This window comes from Gordionus sp. m RMFG-2023, chromosome 4, assembly GCF_954871325.1.
Source record: "Gordionus sp. m RMFG-2023 chromosome 4, tfGorSpeb1-WG-v2, whole genome shotgun sequence".
Classification (NCBI taxonomy): domain Eukaryota; kingdom Metazoa; phylum Nematomorpha; class Gordioida; order Chordodea; family Parachordodidae; genus Gordionus; species Gordionus sp. m RMFG-2023.
In genome coordinates, this window is record NC_088778.1 from 14,224,708 (window position 1) to 14,245,265 (window position 20,558).

At 25.9% G+C, this 20,558-nt stretch overlaps 1 protein-coding gene and 2 long non-coding RNA genes across 3 annotated transcripts in view; 1 reads left to right on the plus strand and 2 right to left on the minus strand.

Annotated features, from left to right (window-relative positions):
• LOC135928647 (H(+)/Cl(-) exchange transporter 5-like) overlaps positions 1–6,844 on the minus strand; it is a 30,419-nt gene extending 23,575 nt beyond the window's left edge. The window contains exons 1-3 of the mRNA XM_065465102.1: positions 6,664–6,844; positions 6,206–6,445; positions 4,857–5,002 (exon numbers count right to left, since the gene is read on the minus strand). Coding sequence (XP_065321174.1) covers positions 4,857–5,002; positions 6,206–6,445; positions 6,664–6,844 — 567 coding nt within the window. The remainder of the gene's footprint in view (positions 1–4,856; positions 5,003–6,205; positions 6,446–6,663) is intronic.
• Positions 6,845–14,915: 8,071 nt separating this feature from the next.
• LOC135928924 (uncharacterized) lies at positions 14,916–15,667 on the plus strand. The gene is made up of 3 exons (XR_010572413.1): positions 14,916–15,009; positions 15,322–15,520; positions 15,566–15,667. It is a non-coding gene; the product is annotated as an uncharacterized LOC135928924 (long non-coding RNA).
• A 280-nt stretch (positions 15,668–15,947) lies between these two features.
• Positions 15,948–16,666, minus strand: LOC135928897 (uncharacterized). Its single transcript, XR_010572400.1, has 3 exons — positions 16,278–16,666; positions 16,123–16,233; positions 15,948–16,083 (listed from the first exon to the last, which is right to left on the minus strand). It is a non-coding gene; the product is annotated as an uncharacterized LOC135928897 (long non-coding RNA).
• Between the last annotated feature and the right edge of the window lie 3,892 nt (positions 16,667–20,558).

Below are 20,558 nucleotides of genomic sequence, written 5' to 3' on the forward strand. Positions count from 1 at the left end.
AATGACATATGTTACGGTATAGTTAAATTATAGATGGTATACTAATAAAAGGTATATTAAAAATTAAAACCATTGGCTTTACAGAATAAAAAATTAGATATGATATCGGATCGGTAATCGGCCGATATCGACTTAATACCGGGAATATCGGATCGGATCGGCCTCCAAAAAGTGGTATCGGTACACCCCTAGTTATAATGTGCCTTTTTAAAATTAAATAAGTTTGAAATGTAATATCAAACGATATGTAAATTAATAAAATATAATCATTTTTAAATTCTTATTTTAAAAATTTTATTGTCTGCCATTGAGAAATAAAAATAAGGGAAAATTAAAAAGAATTATCAAAAATGAGAAGAAAATAAAATTGAGAAAAGATCAGAAAAATAAAGATTAAAAATGACTTAAAGAGATTGAAAAAGTTAGAAATGTATGTAAAAGATAACAATATAAGGTGAAAAAATCAAGTCAAAATATTGTTATGTATGATGAAAAAAAAGGAAAGAATTGTTAAAAAAATGGTGTAGAGACGTGAAGAAAAATAACAGTGAAAATTTATAAATTATTTTTAAAAAGACAAAAGAATTATCAAAAATGAGAAGAAAAATAAATTGAGAATAGATAGTAAGAAAAATAAAGTAAAGAAATCGCAAAAAGTTAAAAATAAAATAAGAAAAAATAATAAATAAAAAAGTTAAGAAAAATTGACAAAAGAGGAAAAGGTTCAATCAAAAAAAGAAAAGTGTCAAACAGAAAAGGTCCAATCAAAAAGGAAAATTCCCAAAACAAGGAAAAATGTCATTCAAAAAACTTTTTCCTTTTGTTTGACACTTTTCCTTTTTTGATCGGACTTTTTTCTAAACCTTTAGGACATTTTTTTTGATTGACACTTTTCCTTCTTTGATTGGGCCTTTTCCTTTTTTGATTGAACTTTTTCCTTTTATGATTGATCCTTTTACTTTTAAGATTGAAGCTTTCCTTTTTTGATTAGGACTTTTCCTTTTTTGAATGGAAAACCCTGTATTATTATCATTATTAACCTTTTTAATTATATTTATATTATCATGTTCATCTATAACTGATCCATTGTTGATTCATCTTTTTGTTCTTTATTGCTGTTTCTACCACAGTAGCTATTTGATTTGAATAGCTTTATTTATATCTAAATTATCCTCGGATAATAATCTTTGTAATATTTTAGAATTTTTTAGTTCAAATATGAATATATCTCTTAAAGTAGTATTCAAATATTCCCCAAATTCAGTCGCTGATAATTTTCGAAGATTCTGTATATAGTCTATTAATTTTTCCTCATTTTTTTGACTGATAAAAATTATATCTCTCTACAATTATATTATCATATTTCTCTTCTAACTGATCAAATGCAGTTTCATCTCTAGCTGCTTCTAAGTAACAGAATCTTCGAAAATTATTAGTGACTGGTGAATTTGAAGAATATTTGAATACTGCTTTAAGAAATAAATTCAAATTTGGACAAAAAAATCGTAAAATATTACAAAGAGTATTATATCCGAGGATGATTTAGATATAAATATGGATATTCAAATAGCTACTGGGGTAGAAACGCTATAAAAAAGACAAAACTAATACAAAAAGATAAAACTACAATTGATCAGTTAGGAGATGAACATGATAATATAAATACAATTAAAAAAGTTAATAATAAACAATTTAATTCATCACACTTCTCTTTTGATTTTTCTTAGTGATATAAAATTAATAAAATGAACAAAAATTCAATTTATTTGTAATATATATTTGTTATTGCAAAAAAAGGATTTAAAAATATTCAACGAGTCACAATCAGCCGTAAACATTGCCCACAAGATATGATGATCTTTTATGAGCATAAAAAACCATAATATTCTTAATCATTCCTTATAATACGCCAAATATCGTCTTGACCATAAAAAACGGAAAATTTTAGTATTTTGTGTATAGTATATACTTTTGACATATATCATGATTTTTTTTATATTAGTAAAAAAAAAATAATAAAAATATCGGATTGTGTATTTATCAGCATTGAAAAAGATCGGATCGGTAAAAAAAATTGTGGACCGGCACAGTTCTATAAATCAGCCAAAATTATTCAAAATAGTGCCAAAAAAATGAACCCCGATAATTTTTTTCGAATCCTGGTCGGGCTTAAAATTTCAACCCCTACAAATCTATGATATTTATTGAAAAAAGCATAAATTATTATTTTAATTTATAATTAATTTATGCCAAAATAAGTGGCCTAAAGGAAGATCTTAAGCAGAGAATACCCATTCAAATATTAAAGAGCAACTTTATCAGTTCAAATGACTAGATTTTCATATTTTTTATCCCTTATATTATTCGTTTTTTTCTATAAATTACTATTTATTTATATTTAATTTTTATTATTTTGAAATTTATATTATATGTCGACTAAATTAAAAGTAAAAAGAAATAAATTAACACTTTTCTTTCATTTATAGGTTTAGAAATTGGTATATGATAAAATATATTCTTAGCTTAATGTAGTACAAAAATATTCTTTAATTTATATTAATTATCATTGAGGGTTGACCATTGGTACCGGTTAAAATTGAAAATATCGGTCAATATTGTGGATATCTTACTTGCATTTCTAGTTATTTTATTCAGAAAAGGTTATAGAAAATAATCCATGTCTAAAAATATAAAATCAGATGACCCGTAAAAACAACATTATAATGGATTGCAAGATTTGTAATACAAAATAATTTTCAATAACCTCTATTTGTTCGTTTGAGAGGTATTAACTTGAAAATAAAATCCTCTAAATTTAGGGTTAATTCTTTCTTAACATTATATTTTTGTATATAAATATTAGAATTTAAAGATTTTGTCAATATACTCCAATTATTTTTTTTACCATCCTTAGTTTACTAGCAAGGCCTATTAAATCCCTTTACTCGAAATTCCAACGGAAATAAAGTTAAAATTTCAATAGTGTAAAAAATAAATGATAATATTTTAAAAAATTGAGATCATCAAATAAACTAATATCGACTAAATCTTACTTTAAGATATGGACTAACTAAAATATTTCTCCATCCGTCAATAAATTTAAATTATTTATTAAACTGAAGAAATAAGTATAGAATATGGGATGTTGGTGAATAGTAACCAAATGAAGCAAGAGTATTCAAATTAGATAAGAAGTTAGGGGAGATGTGCTATAAATGGCCAAGTTTAAAGACTGGCCACCACCCTATAACTTTTTATCTATTGAGCAGATTTCTCTCAATGATCAAAATGTGTATATTTATTATATGTACCTCACCTAAGTTAATTTATTTAGAGCACCAATAAAAATATTTTAAATAAACTGTTTTTAGTATCGCTTTCTGGAAAAATCACATTACACATTATTTTGTTTGGTGAAAAAATTACTAATTTAGATTACTGATATTATATATAAATATTATCCTTAGACATTTAGCAAAATTCACACAAAAAAATTAAAACTTACAAGTTTTATTTATTAGACATATAAAGATGCTGAATAATAATAGACAGGTGAGTATTGTCTGGCCAAAATTCATACATTCACCCATTCATATTGAAATGAAAGGCTTGAGCAAAACAATGGTTAATTTTATATTGAAATAAGAATGTAAAAGATAATTAAGATATTAATTTATAAAATATTCTCATTAAATAGATTATGATAAATTGAAACGTATACTAATTAAATTGGTTTAATTAATTTTTTATACAATGGAGAAATATTAACATAGGCCATTTACAAGTATTTCCTATTGTAATATTTCATATTTATAAATAAATACTTAATATATAATGACCATTTAACACATAGTATATGGCCAGTTAATACATACAATATTTTATTGGCCAGAAAAATAATTTTTACATAACCTCATCTAGCTCATAAACTATTATAGAGCTTTGATTCAAATTTTATTTGGTAGATTAAGAATAGGGCTACACATTGATATATTGTTAAATTAAAACCAAATCTTAATGCCTTTTTTTTGAAAAAAGCAAAAACATGGCCATATATGGCCCATCTCCCCTATGTTAGATCGGTTTCTGAGATTGACGGCTCGTGACAAATCGACCGAACGAGATTTTGACTATCATCTTGAGAACGAATAAAAAACCTAATAATTATTAAGTGGTTCCATCAAAATTTGACAGCTCTAACTAGAATCCAGAGTTTTAGCTCTCAAAGTTCAATACAGTTGCGATCTTGGTTTTAATAATCTTATCTCGATAAATATTTAGTCAAAATGCAAAAATCATATATCATTTAGTAGCCCTTACTGATGGATTTTATATATGCTATAATCAAGGTTCCTTATAAAAAAATTAATCCTAGATAAAAATATAGATGAAGAAAATATAAAATTTTTTAAAAGATGTTTCCAGTATTCGCTTTATTTCCTATAAAACAAAAATGAGTAATTTTGAACTAGCTCCAATTTGGGACGATGAAACTCCTTAGATAGGTTTATTACCACTACATTCAAATATTTAAGTAATAATTAAAATGGAGGAAAAAAGAATTTAATTTTTGTTTTTCATAAACTTTGGAATAAATAAACTAAATATAGAGTAATACACACTGTTTTATGTTAATGTCAATTTTATCAAAAGATAATTATTCATAACAAACATGTACAAATGATAGATAATCATAGCTGTAACATGTAAAGATATACTGTTAAACTAAGATGTAATGAATGGTACATTATAATCATCTATCTTTAAATAATGATATTATTAAAGTGTACTGAAAAATGTGAAGATTAAAATTCAAAATAAAAAATTAATCATTAAAAAACATTACTAAAAAAAACCTGTGTACATCCTTCTTCATCAAAAGTGGTATCATTAGCGGACCAACAGCATTGTTCTCGGTTGAACCAAAATGCATCTCTGCAAAGGCCAGTTTTTAGGTCTGTTAACCAACTCGATCCTATGTCTATGAAACCAGCGAATAAACCTTAGATTACATGCATGGCATGTTATTTTAAAATGTAATAAACATTAAAATGTTTGTAAATTAATAATAATTGTTTTAAATAAAAAAAATTTTGAATAGTTTTAAAAGGTAAGATAAATTAAATAGTTTCTTATTATAATTAAGTATTTTAATTTAATAATTCATTCTTAAATTTTTTTTTATTTTGATAAATCTAAGTTTTTTTTATATTTGACAACAACATTTAAATTAGGGTTGTGCCAATCCAAAAGTTTTTTGTTGATCCAATCTGATATTCACAAAATGGATAGGATAACAGATACTAAATATTTAGATTGATATTCATTTACCAACTATTTCTGAATCGATATAATAAAAAAATCATTATCTTATATGTAAGAAAAAATAATTAACTTTAAGCTCTGGGCAAAAAAAGAAGATAAACTTAAATTTTTAGTTTCTCATGGCCAAGATGATATTTCATACATTAACTTATTAAATACTTAAGTGTAGTTTTGTTCCATTCCCCCAAAATTAATCATTATTTAAAATATGGGAAATGTTTTTGGGTGAATATGATTCATTAACTATTTTTTAAATGTGTTCTTGTTGCGAATAATAAACAATAAAAAAAAATCTCACGTTTTTAGCTTACTCTTTCTTATAAAATTACTTAATTTTTTAAACAACGCAAATAAATGAAATTTTAATGGCTTTTATTCATTTATTATTATTAGGAAATTAATAAAATAAAAATTATATATGCAATCATAAAATAATGAAAAACAGTTATTATATGACATCAGTTTTTTTTGAAAATATTAGCCCAATCCATTATTTTTTAATAAAGCTTATATCAACATAGCCCTAATTTAAATATATAAAATATAAATGGTATTAACATAAATTGATTTGTGACAAACTGGCCATAAGAGGTTCTTGCAAAAAAAAATCAGGCTAAAACTCTTTATTAATAACCAATTTACAAAACTCAAATAATATTAGTAAATAAGAAATTCAATAATAATTTGGTTTTAATAAATCTGTGGAATTTTTATGGGGACTATAGTGATGAGTTGATTGGGAAGCCCTCCTAACATGTACTGCACAATAAAAAAGTCTTTAATAAGAATAATTTAGGAGGATTTCTAATAAAACCACATAAATAGTTGTTTGCTAATTTATTAATTTATAATAAAATAAACAAATAAATATAATTAAAACCAGCAGTTAATCCCACAAAAAATAAGCAAAGCCATCCGGACCAGGCATCATGGGTTATGAGTATGGTTGATATAATATTTCTTAAACTTGAAGATTTGATCTTGTCATTTTTTGAATACTGATTATAAAGGTTATAATTATCACCATTCTTAGATCGTATAGCTCTTCTTCTTTTCCTGTCTCTTGCAAGATCCCTTTGCCAATCAATGGTTTGAAAATCATCATATTTGCTTATAAAATCTTAATTACAATATAAAAAATTAATTGTTACCTAATATCCTATTTTTTAAAGATATTATAATAATTATACAGGTTTATTAATTAGTTAAAATAATTTAAGAAAACTATGTCAATAAAATATTTGATTTTGCCCAATGATTAGTAGAAAAAGTAGCCTAACTATAGTAATTTATAAGGTAGGCAAAAAATAATTATGGTCAATTATTTAATGTTTATACCTTTATTAAAAGTGTTATCCATATGAATATGAAATGACCCGTTTCTCATATTTTCATTAAAAGGCCGAGTATTATTATTAGAAATTTCCTCAACTTCGTTCACTGCAGACTCCAATATATCTTCATCATCGGGATAAGTATAATAATTTAAATCTTTATCATTAATGGGTAAGGTCGTCATATGAATCAAATGCTATCCTTAAAAAAGAAAACATAATTTTGAGAATTTTAATATTTTTATTAGCATTATGTGCAAATAATCGAAACATAAATCCTTAAACAATTTGATTGGTTAGAAAAGGGCATAATACAGATGCAAATTAAAATGGGAAATTGGAAAATCATACAATTTTCATATACAGAGCATATAAATATAATTCTCTGTCTTAAGCTGTTTTTTGTTATTATTCGTAGAGCTTCAATTGACCTTTTTGTAATAGTATGGTTTACCATTGAAAATACGGTACTTTAGCATGCTTCGGAACAGGGGCGGACTGGCCATAAGACCAGGTAGGCATTTTGCCCACGAGGCCGCGAGAAATGTCGATTTTTGAGGCCGATCAGAGGAAAATATCAAAAAAGAGGCCGGTTAGAAAAAAAAATATATTATTTGGTTCACATTATTAACTATTATCATTTATTTATTTTTAATGATATCTCTATGATTTGAATATCACATTCCTTGACAATTGTCATGTCGTTTACTATAATTTAATGCATAAAATACCAGTAACGTCGCTTGACGCTATACATCATTACCTCGTTTTTTCTTTGCTTTTTTTTCAAATGAAGTAAAAACGCTTCCGTCTGAGTGGAGTGAAAGCTAAGTTTTGATTAATTAATTATATTACATTTTTATACATTGATTTATTGTAGAAATAATATAGGCAACATTTCTTGTTCTTAATTCATTGAAATCAAATAAAATCCAGGTCGGTGAATCAGATTAAAGGATGGATGCTTGGGTGTAACAGAATAATTCATCTGGCCAAAATAAGTTGAGAAAGCTGCAAAAAATTTCTCGATCTAGAAAAGGCCTTCGATAGAATCCCAGAGAACTTATCTGGTGGGCGCTACGCCACAAAAGGTTCGCGAAAAATATATAAGAATAATACAGGATATGTATATGGGCCATACAACAATGGTCCGTAGCACAACAGGTACTTCAGCAGGCTTCACAATAGCCGAAGGAATTCATCAAGGATCGGTTCTCAGCCCACTTCTCTTCATTACAGTAATAGATGTATTAGCACAATCTATACCTCAAACAGTCCCGTGGAATATGATATTTGCAGATGATATTGTGATACTTGCCGAATCTAAGGATGAAATGAAAGAAAGGTTAGTGAATTGGATACATATCCTAAAAAAAGCACGGACTAAAAGTAAATAGAGAAATGACGGAATATATGGTGATAGGAGGAGATGAAACAGAGAGTATTGATATAAATGAATGGCAGATATCGGCAATTGAAAGCTGCAAATATTTGGGCTCCACTATACAAACAAACGGCAAAAAGAGATAAAGAGTAAAATTAATCAAGGGTGGTTAAAAGTGCTATTTGACAAAAGAATCCCACACAAATTAAAGGGAAAAATTTACAGTTCCATAATACAACCAACTATTCTATATAGTTCGGAAACATGGCCAACCAAGGAATCAGACGAGAGAAGTCTACAAACTATGGAGATGAGAATGCTGAGGATGATTGCTGGGGTAACAAGAAAGGATAAAGTGAGCAGTACAAGAATACTAAGTAGTTTAAAGGTAGACTAAGTTAATGGTAAACAGACTTAAGCGGTATGGGCACACAATGAGAAGGCCTATGAACTACATAGGAAATAAGGTTGAGAGCTTGGAAGTGATGAGCAAACGTAAAAGAGGAAGGCCAAAACTTCAATGGGGCCATAAAGTTAGAGCCAATATAAAGAAGTATAAATTAGATAAAAGAGATTGTATGAATAACATAAAGTGGAGAGAGATGTTGAAGGAGCTTACCACCAGAAAAGGTGAAAGCTAAAGAGAAAAAAAAGAAAAAAGAAGGAAATTATGTCAGTTTCTAAAGGAAGGGGATGCCAGAAAAATAATTTAATGATATACCCCCTTTTAAAATTTTTAACTATTTAAAATTTAGATTGCAAATCTTATATTGCTGAGGATATTCAGCAGATAGAATAATTTTTAATTTCCTCTTAAAATGTGTGGAAAATCCTATGAGGTTGGGAAGTATGATTTCAGGATTTCTATCTTGAAGAAATAAATAGTAAAGATATATATATTGCGTGTTAAATTACGTAACGAATAATGTTCATTTGCCAGTGTATTCAAAGATATGGTAGCAGAATAAATGAAACGGAAGATGATCGTATGAACAAGTGAGGAGTCAAATGAAGAAGAAGGAATATTACAATATCATAATAATTCAGAGTGTGATAATAAGTGTAACAAATGTTTAATATGCGCGTATGAAATTTTTAAAAGATGTAATATGCATACAAGTGACACTAATTTATTGGCATATGAATACATTTTAACTTTGTCATTTACGCAAATTAATTGCGAGAAAACATTTAGTAAATTAAAAATTATAAAAATAAGCTGAGATCTAATATTGACCAAAAAAAATTAGAAGCGTTTTTAATGATGTCAGTTGAATGAGAACCATTGGCGCAGATTGAACTAGAAGATATTCCTGTATATTTGCGTAAAGGTTCAAAATTAATGAGAGATTTATTAACGTAAAAATTATATATTTCCTTAATTCTTTTATTTGAATATTATTAATATCTATTCACAATATGATCGGTGCCTGATTTTATAAGTGCAGCAATTTTATACGCTGTAATATTGTATAACTGCAATAATTATATGTGTAAAATTAATAGATTTGATATATTAAGTATGTATTTTTTTATATTTAACATGTGATGTATGATTTGATTTCATAGTGCAATATCGTTATAAATCTAATATAAAAAAATATATATGTGCAATGAATATTATTTTATATTGGTAGTGAATATGATTTTAGATGTGCATTTTTTAAAAATAAATTATAAATACTATTCTTTTATTTACTAAAAATGTAAATCTTTTGAACTTATTTTCAAAAATAAGAAGTAATAAAAATCATGTAAATCGAAGAAGCCATATAAGGGAAGGGGGCGAAGCCCCCATATAAATGAGGCCGCTATAAAAAAATGCCCACGAGGCCGTAGCGTCGCCAGTCCGCCCCTGCTTCGGAATACAGGTAAAATATTAATGGTAAAATTTTGCAAAAGTTAAACTTAAGTAATAAACAAAAACAATAATTATAAAATGTAGTAAATTAGTCTATTATATAATATATCAGATATGTACAGTTGTAAGTATAATTTTTTGTTTCATAATTATATAGGGTATCCATATCGCTTGATGGTAAGTTCATTATCATGAATGCAATTCTGGTTGCATTTTTACAATCTTTAGTAATTTTTTTTATAAATATTAGGGAATTTATATAATTATTCTTATGTTAATTAAGTCATTATAGATATAATAAGTATTAGTATAAAAGACTTAAAAACTCAATTTATATTAAAAATATCTTAAATTTATAAATAAATTAGAAGAAAAAATTAATAAATTTACATTATGATATAAATGCTGGTAGTGTTGTTAATTGGCTAAGTCAGTCAAGTTTTGGGTCGCAAAATTCTCAAATAAAGTTTATTTTGAATCGACCATATATTATTATCTACTCAAGGATGAAAATATTAAAAAAAATAGTTAACTATGGTTTGAGAATTTATATTTTTAAATTTGAAAGAATGCTATTATTCATATAGAAAGGCCTGATAATATCAAGAAAGATTTAATTCAAAGTCTACAAAATCAAACTTTTTTTTAAAATACAATTAAAACTAATCTTTTCCATTTTTTTTAATATTTTAATATTAAAATAAATATAATATGTTAAAAGTAACAATGTTTATTAATGGATTTTGTATTATAGAAGACTTAAGGCTTAAAACGATATATTATATTATATTTAATATTAAATTGATGTTTTGAAAAGTTATACAATGATTTTTATTAAATATTAAATTGATGTTAATTTTGTATATATATACTTATATGATCATGATTACTTTTACCTTTTGTTTTTTTGATCTTAGTTGAAAATAAAGAACTTAATTATTACTATTCCTAATCTTCACGGATTCCACATTCTACAATTTATTCTATATTATTTATTTTTGTTCATTAAAATATATTTTAAAAAAATCCTACCCAGGCCTGATTAAAAAAAATCTATTTTTAATAATAAATTTTGAATTTATTTTTATATTAAAACAAATAAGGGATTGGTTTTGTTTTTATTTTAAGTTTTTATTTATAACAACGAAAAATATTGTGATGTTTCTTTTAATCTTTGCGATTTTTAAAAAAAATATGAAACAAAATAATAATAAAGAAAAAGTAAAATAAAAGTAATTAATATTTGTTTCCTTCATCAAGGCAGGGCAGGGGAGGGAGAAAATAAATAATATATAAATATAAAATTTTAAAAAATCGTCTGGGCATATAATAACTATTTTCACTTTTTAATATCAATAATATAACTATTTATTAAAATAATATTAAATTATAATTAATATACTATTTCTATTAGTGATCTGCATTGGACCTAATTTTCCCGATATTTTTTTTCAAAAATTTTGCCGGCCCGGCCCAAATCTAAAAAATTTTTTAAATAATTTTACGGCCCCAACCGGCCCGAATTTATTTAAATATAGAAATTAATAAAAGATATATGCCAATGGCGTCTAGTTTCTATAAATATAATTAAATATTTTTATTTTGCATAAAAAATTCAACATAAAATTGATAAATTTTTATATATTTAAAAAAATATCCTAGGTCCGACAGCACACGTTCGAATTTTTTTAATTAGGTTTGACCCAGCCAAACTCGGTTTTTTCTAAATAACGCGCGCGGCCTACTTTTGCAGAACTTCAATATCTATATTCAAAAATATATAATTAAAAGAAGAGAGATTAAACAAAAAAAATAAATAATATATTTAGGTTGAGGGGCTTAATGACCCATGTTTTATACATATACCTAAAACGAATTATTTCTTATTCGATATTCGATTCGATTCATATTTTACGAATACGAATATCACAATTATTCGAATCGAATTCAAATAAGGAAAGTATATTATTCGTCGGATAATTTTTTATCTATTATTTGATTAAATCGAGATTATTCGATTAAAATAATAATATTGAAAAATAATCATATACTAGTAGAAAGCCCGTCAAAAATGACGGGGAATGTGATTTTTATTTATTTTTTACGATAGATGTCATACCAGGTTCAAGCTCACAATATTAGGAAGCATCCAAATCTTATAATTTAAAAAAGTTTATCAAGCCCAGCTCAACCCTTGATAATTTGTAAAAGATATTCCCAAGTCAGGTGCAAGCTAATATTAATTTTGAGGTTCCAAGCCCAGTCCTACCCATTATAATTTTGAAAATTTTTTCCCGCTTCGGAGATAGTTAAATTTTTAATATCATCACATGAACGGGAAATATCTGATTTACCAATTAGTCTAATATGGAAAAAAACATATTAAGGGAATAAGAAGGCCTGGGCAACCACTTATTAGAGAATCATGACAAATAAAATAAAAATAACCGACTCTTATACTTTTTTTGTAATATGATCAATTAAAATTATATCTAAAAAATATGTTGTTTATTATATAGGGTTATTGTTGTTTTTCAGATAAATTTAATGTGTCTTGCATTTCTGAAATTATTTGTCAAAGAATTTGATAAGGGATATATATTTTTTTTTGTTAAGCAAAAAAAAATGCTGTCTATTTAAATTACAAAAATGCCATTAAACACTAATGAAACTTATATGCAAATTATTTTTATATTTTTTAAGATATTTTTTTTTATTGACATATAAATTTAGGATAATTTTTTTAAAAAATAATGAGGATTATTTATTATGTATTTGATAAATTTAAGAGCAAATCCTTGTTGAATTTTAATTTTTGATGGAAAAAGCGACAAAATAAATCTGGGCGGTCATCTGGAGAGGAAATAATTAATATATAATTATATATCATTTAGGGTTGTAGATGAAAGTGATGATGGATTAACAAAGCAGTGTACAAAACACATTACGTCCTGATAAAGATGCTATGCCTATGCCTTGGGATACTGGTAAAAGAAGAACGCAAAACGATATTTCTGTCAATGTCAGCATTGGTATATACATCTAAAATAGAATCATGAACGACAATGTTAACTCAACCATAAAACGGTCGTAAGTATTGTTATAAAGGCCACGACAGAACTACTGCATATATTTCCATTAATAAAGTTGATGAAATTGGCCGTACTGTACATTTAAGTTTGAACACGCAAAACGATATTTCTGTCAATGTCAGCATTGGTATCCCCTTCTGAACGACAATGTTAACTCAACCATAAAACGGTCGTAAGTATTGTTTTAAAGACCACGACAGAACTACTGCATATTTTTCCATTAATAAAGTTGATAAAATTGGCCGTACTGTACATTCAAGTTTGAACATTCCTCTAAATGTTCATGAAAGTTTCTCAGAGAATCGGATAAAGTAATATTTATATTAACTCCTAGTGAAGTGAATGATAGTACAGAATTAAATGTTTATATTTGTTAAAAAATATGCGGAGGCATAGGGATTGTGGTAGTGGTGATAGTATAATTTGGAGAACTAGGTGAAAATAAAATAAACATAGATATAAAACATAAGATAAAAAAAATAAAATAAACCTCCAGATGAGTTTATTTCAAGCGTATTTCTTTATTATTTTGTCTACCAGTAACTCTAGAACGGGTAAGGCGTTTGTTTGATCGTCATTATTTTCTTTGCTTATCTTTAATAATAAATTCATCATGTTTTAGACAAATAAAGAAATCAGGCAAAAATATAAATAAAATATTGTTGAAATTAAACAAACATTAAAATAATGTAAAACCGGTAGATGGGTCAATATTAGATGCATATTTCTAGTAGTTGGAGGGCTATCGATCTTTTTTAAATTAAAAGAATGTAAACAAGATAAAATTTTATAAAAAAAAAATTTAATTTTACAATTAAAAATATATTTTATGCGAATGTCCCGCAAAACGACCGATTGGAAATCTACCGTGTGTGTATATGAGGTCTGCATTGAGCGGGGTTTCGGCCCGCCCTCCCACGCACGGCCATCTAAGTGAGCGGGCGTATGGGCGAGTAAAAAAATTTTTAAGAATGAGCAGGTAGATAGGCGAGTTAAAAAATTTAAACTATGGGCGGGCTGGGCGGGCAGGTTAAGAAATTTAAACAATGGGCGGGCAGGTTAAGGAAATTTAAAATTTTTGTTCAAAAACAAACTAAAAAAAATAATTGTTTAAATGATCTATAACAATATTTCTTTTTTTATTGTACCAATCGTTTTTTTAAGTGAAGAACATTTACTTAACTATATTATGTAATAAACACAACAACAAAACTTTTTTCTTAGAGTAAATAAACATTTTTGTCTATTAAAAATTTCCTTTTATGGGAATATAATAAAACTTTTCTAGTGCTTCTTCCGAACGCGGGATTAGCATTGCTGGAAGATTTTTAAAACAAAGAAGAACGTGTTAGAATCCATAAAATGTCGATTCATTATTATTTTTGCATTATAATTACATATAATATTTATTTTATATTTATTTTTTTTTTCATAAATATTCAATTTGATCAAATAAATTTTCCATAATTTACATTGATTATTTTTATACTTATATTAATTTCCTAAATTATAAACTTTTTGTAGAGGTGTAATGCTGAAATATTTTTATTAGATGCTTAAAAAAATAAAAGAATGACCATAATTAAATTTTATAAGCGGGCTTGGGTTAAAATTTTTTTATAAATAATGGGCGGGTGGGTAAAAACTTTTAGACTAATGGGCGGACGGGCTGGCAGGTAAGGAATTTAGACAAATGGGCGGGGTGGGCGGGTATATATTTTTTAAAACTATGGGTGGGCTTGGCGGGCTTTTGGTCCAAAAACCCGCCCAATGCTGACTTCTTGTGTATATAACATTATAGGGATAGGCACTTATTTATCACGTATCACGTTTAAATGCATAAAAAGGAGAAGGACTCCAAAAATAAGAAATAATACCAATGACATTAATACTATAGACTGCCGATCGTAATGCTAAAATCAAATTTGAAGTGGCAAAAATTGAAGTGACTGGTGGCCATTTTGTGTTTGTATCTTTTACGAAAGAAGCATATGATAATTTCATAAATTTCAGGTATATTTTTATTATGTTTATATTTATAATATATATATTCTAATTAAACACCAATTTATTATTTACCTTATATATTATAGTATATATGAATCAAATAAAGTTCACTACTGAATATTTTACTTGAAATATTTCTGCTCTTTATTAACATTTGCAATTTATTATTTAATAATAAATATCTTTTATAAGAATTCAATTTAATATTTTTTAATTACTAAAAGATTTAAAATGGTAGTATATTGCTGAGGAAGCAAAATTTCCTTTCATAAGTATATCTCAAATTAATTGTTCTATTGTAAAAATTATTTATGGCAGATTTCCTATGAAAGATAAAATATTATTACAAAAGTGGACCCATGCTGTGAAGAGAGAGAACTTCAATGTAACAAAATATAGTAAATTATGTTCAAAGCATTTTACACCAGATTCATTTATTTCATCTGTTACAAATCATGTTCAATTAAGAGTGGGAGCAATACCATCAATTTTTAATTTTCCAAAGCATCTTCTAAAAGTAACAAAATAATGAATAATAAATTATAACATGCAGGTTTCTTAGAAGCCAGATTAATTCAAATATAAATTTTTAATTTTCCAAAGCATCTTCTAAAAGTAACAAAATAATGAATAATAAATTATAACATGCAGATTTCTTAGAAGCCAGATTAATTCAAATATACATGAATATTTTTTTTATAGAAATCAATTCTAGATTTCTTTTGTATTTTTATAATTTATGTCTTTTATGTTTTATTTTTGCTTATAATTATGTTATTCCTTTATAAATATAAACTATCCATTTCTAAATATATTTCTTTATTTAAATTTAATTCATTAAAGTATAAAAATCAATAATGTAAATATATATCATGAAAAATACAAATAATATATATTATGTTATATTTACATCAAATAAAATAATTGTATTATTATAATTAATATCGCGAAAAGAAAATATTAATCTTATAAATCAATAATAAATACAAATAATATATATATGTTATATTTATGTCTAATAAAATTAATTTATTATAACTAATAAAGTCATTAGAAATTTTCAGATAATTTGTTCTTCACCTATAAATATTTAAGTTAAATAACATATTTTTATATTACTTGGTTTATTGCCCTTGAAAAAGTACAACCTTGTTTAGTTTTTGCCTGATATTTAATTGTAATTTTTGATTTACTTTATTACCAAAATGATGCATTCTTATGTGCAGGTATCTGAAAATAAATTTTTATTAAAATCAAGTAAATATTATATATACCTTTTTATTATAAGTCTTATTATAATTTGATAATGACTTAACCCTGCCTCTTGATCAAACATATGATCTTGCAGGTCACTAAGGATATTTGTGCCTAATATTTTTGACAATATTAGACATTCTATTTTTTTAACAGCATGTCTTTTGCTTATTTCATCTACTTTTTCAAAGGCCCTGAATGAGCTCTCTGTTATTTTGCATAAATTTGACACGCTTTGGGATGGTATTATCAATCCACCATAATTCTTAATTTTTATTAATGTATAATTATTGTCGTTTGCGGAATTAAATTAGGGAATGCAAACAGATATCACATCTAACTTTCTTTTCTTCATATTCAGCAGAGTGACCTTTATTTGATTCATATATACTATAATATATAAGGTAAATAATAAATTGGTGTTTAATTAGAATATATATATACATTATAAATATAAACATAATAAAAATATATCTGAAATTTATGAAATTATCATATGGTTCTTTCGTAAAAGATACAAACACAAAATGGCCACCAGCCACTTCAATTTTTGCCACTTCAAATATATTAATAGGCAGTCTATAGTATTAATGTCATTGAATAATACAGATGCAATTACAGGTGCGGCAATTGTAATCACTTATCTTGTAGTACAACATTCACAGAGATACTTATCATCACAATGTTGGTAGAATCTTTTACCCATAATAAATGAAAACTATAGTTGTAGAACAAAAATAAGCAAGGCTATCATCAATGTTTTAGGACCTAAATCCAGGAGGTCAATTCTTGACGTTTTGAAAGATGGGCATACATATGCAATTCTAACAGATGCATCTAATAAGGAAATATTAAAATATTTCTCTTGATCCTCCGCTATTTCAACAAAATTAAGGTCGTTTCAATAAAACTATTGCATTTTTTCCCTCAAATAGTGAAAAATCCAAAGACATAGCTAGCAGATTGATTATCAATAAATTGCATGTTAGATTTCTGATCTGATAATGCCTCGGTGAATTTGGTAAAAACAGAGTGTATTTACAGAATTGAGTCAGCACAATGTTGGTTGCGATATGTTCCTAATAGCCGCCATCGATAGAATTTTAAAATTTTATAAACCTTTAAAAAAATATCTCTTAAATAAAAATTATAAAAGCTGTCCTAACATTTTGAAAATTTTTTCCAATAATGAATGGCAGGGCGCAGGGGTATATTTAGGTATTATTTCACATGTAGGAAATCTACTACACTGTAAATGTGCAGTTGCAATCAGAAGAATCTTAACAAAGATTCACAAAATTATTCTGCAGATGTGGTCATCTTTACAGTTAAAAATTGATAATAAATTTTATGGCGGGATTGCTAAACCTAATTATATTTTATTTGAGATTTAAATAATAGAACTAAATGTGTACCGTCGTTATTGAGATATTTATAAAATTCCTGGCATGACATATTATATATTTGTTTAACCATTAGTGTAAATTCATATCAACAAAGATTTATCTAGGCAAGTTCATCAATTTCTATTTCGGTGTAAGATTAATTGCACTATCGAAGCCTGATACTGATTGGCTAATTGCAGTAGGTTCATATTTTAGGAGACTAATAGCAAAGATAATTATGAGCGGATCAAACCTTTCAAAAATTTTCCAGATTTATCATATGGGCTTTGACACTAACGAGGATTGCGAAATAGCCTCTTTAAGCTCTCATATCGAAAATACTCCATCAGACGCCATAGCCTTGAGGCTATTTTTTAAAATACTTTTTATCTATCTAAATAAGTTTTTTTATCAAAGATTGATAAATGTAAAATTTAACAGACATATAAATGTAGAACCTCTCAAATTTGGGATACATATAATTTATTCCAGGTAAAGTATACAAGGTGACTCTTTTGGTTCTCTCATTTTTAGTTTAGGAATACATATTTATTAATTCTTTAAAAACTCTTTTTAATTTAATCATAAATATATATTTAGATTATGTCACTATCAGCGGACCATCTAAAAAATATTTTAGCATCAATATAATATATAGAGCTGAATTCTTTAAAAGACCTTACTCTATATAAATAAGGCTAAATCTGAAATACTTTTTAAATTCAAATCCCTTCTAAGTATTAGAGGTTTAAAATTATTAAAGAAAGTGATATAAATCTTACTAGTTTACCTATAAGCAGTTTCCCATACTATGAGGTGTTGGTGGGTAATTTAAAGGAAATACCTCCACACCAAAGTATATTCTTTTAAACATTTTAAATTATGAAATCATTATTATGAAGTTTTTAAAAATATATTAGAAAATATTCGAAAAAATTGTGAGATTTTAACTGGGGGTTTTCGTAATTACGAAATGGGAGGTTTCGAATTATATCCATGAAACCTATCTTATTATTAAATCATATTTAAATTAAATTTTATAAATAAAAATATCAATAATCGTAAAAACTAAATAAAAAATAACATGATGAATGTAATGTTATTAAGATTAAGGTTAATTTATTGTAAGGTAATTAAAAAATAAGATTAAAAAAAGGGGGGGGGGTAAAGTAGGTATAAATTATTATATTATAAAAATAATAAAAATTAAATTAAAGGAATTGATAAGGTTGGACTATCATCAAAAAAAATTTTTGGGGGACTTATCAAGCCTATTATGATATTCTAAAAGTTAAAAAATAACTATTAAGATTAAGGTTAATTAATTGTAAGGTAATTAAAAAATAAGATTAAAAAAGGGGGGGAAAGGAAGGTACAGTGGCGTAGCTACGGGGGTGGTTTTCGGGTTTGGACCCCTCCCAGAGCAAAATTTTTTTTTAGATTATACGTTCAAAAGACTTAAAAGTGATTTTATATCGATATATTTTTCTGGTTTTGATGTTTGTGGAAGGATATTATATTACTATTGTAATTATTCTGGATAGTATTATTGTAAAGTCATTGAGAATAATATACTAAATTATAATAACATATTATTGATGCACCCTGATTTTATATGTATGGACCCCCTCTAAGGAAAATTTCTAGCTACGCCACTGGGAAGGTATAAATTATTATATTGTAAAAATAATAAAAATTAAATTAAAGGAATTGATAAGTTTTTGAGAAATAGTGGTTAATAGATAATAGAGATAGAAAGAAAATAATGAGATAATTAAATTTAGTGATAAATAAATTCATTAAGGGAGGGGAAAAAAATAAAGAAAGAGTTATTTATAAGGATTGGAGATTACAAATAGGTTAGGATAAGAATATTTAAATATTTGTATATACTTGGTTATCTTCTTAATTATTGGTTATGAAAGAAAAATATGAGTATAAAAAATTGTAATGTAAGTACTGACAAAAGTTGTGAGTATGTTCAAAACAAATATACAAGTTGAGTATCTTGTAGAGATTTCATTAATGTGTAATTGATAATATGAGATGAAAATTGATAAAGTAATCTAAAAAATAAAGAAAGGATTAAGTGAAATAAAAAGTTTCATTCATATTTACAAAGCTGAGGGAATATTGTTTTTATCAATTCAAAGACGATTTTTCAAATCTCTCAATCCATGTTAGGTATGTGTACACCATCAATTCTCGAAATTCCATTCATCTGTTTGTAAAAATAAATAAATAAAATCAACAAATAAAAAAAATAAAAAAAATTACGTAATGATGACATGACGTAGCGATGACATGACGTCACGATGACGTAGTGAGGACATCGGAAAATTATAATATAGATTATTAGTAGGAATTATTCTCAATTATTCCTATTTAATAAAATTTCCTAGTGGAATAATGAAGAAATATTTTATATCTCTAAATTGTTGTTAACGGCTGTTTTTATTCGAATAACTTCTTAATACAAAATTTATTTCCGAAAATTGTTATATGATGGACGAAGAAAGTATTTATTTTTATATGCAATTTATAACACATATACAATTATAATAAACTAGTAGCCATTTCGTCAAGAATGACGGGCGAACCAGATATTTCTCCTTCGTTTGATGATGGAGAAATCATAAATTTTACTTTTTGCAAAAACTTTTTGTTTAAAAATTTGTTGTTGGTATATTTGTCTTCTACATGATACTATATATATATGCTTCTACATTATCTTACTAATAAAATTTTTTATCTTTTATCCATAGTTAGATTTTACAAAATAAATTTAATATTCTATCTTTTTTAATTTATGGTTAGATAAAATTTTTGAATTGAATCGAATCAAATAATCATTTTATTATTCGTACGAATACGAATAATGAATGGTTTAAACGAATACGAATAATGAATTGTTTG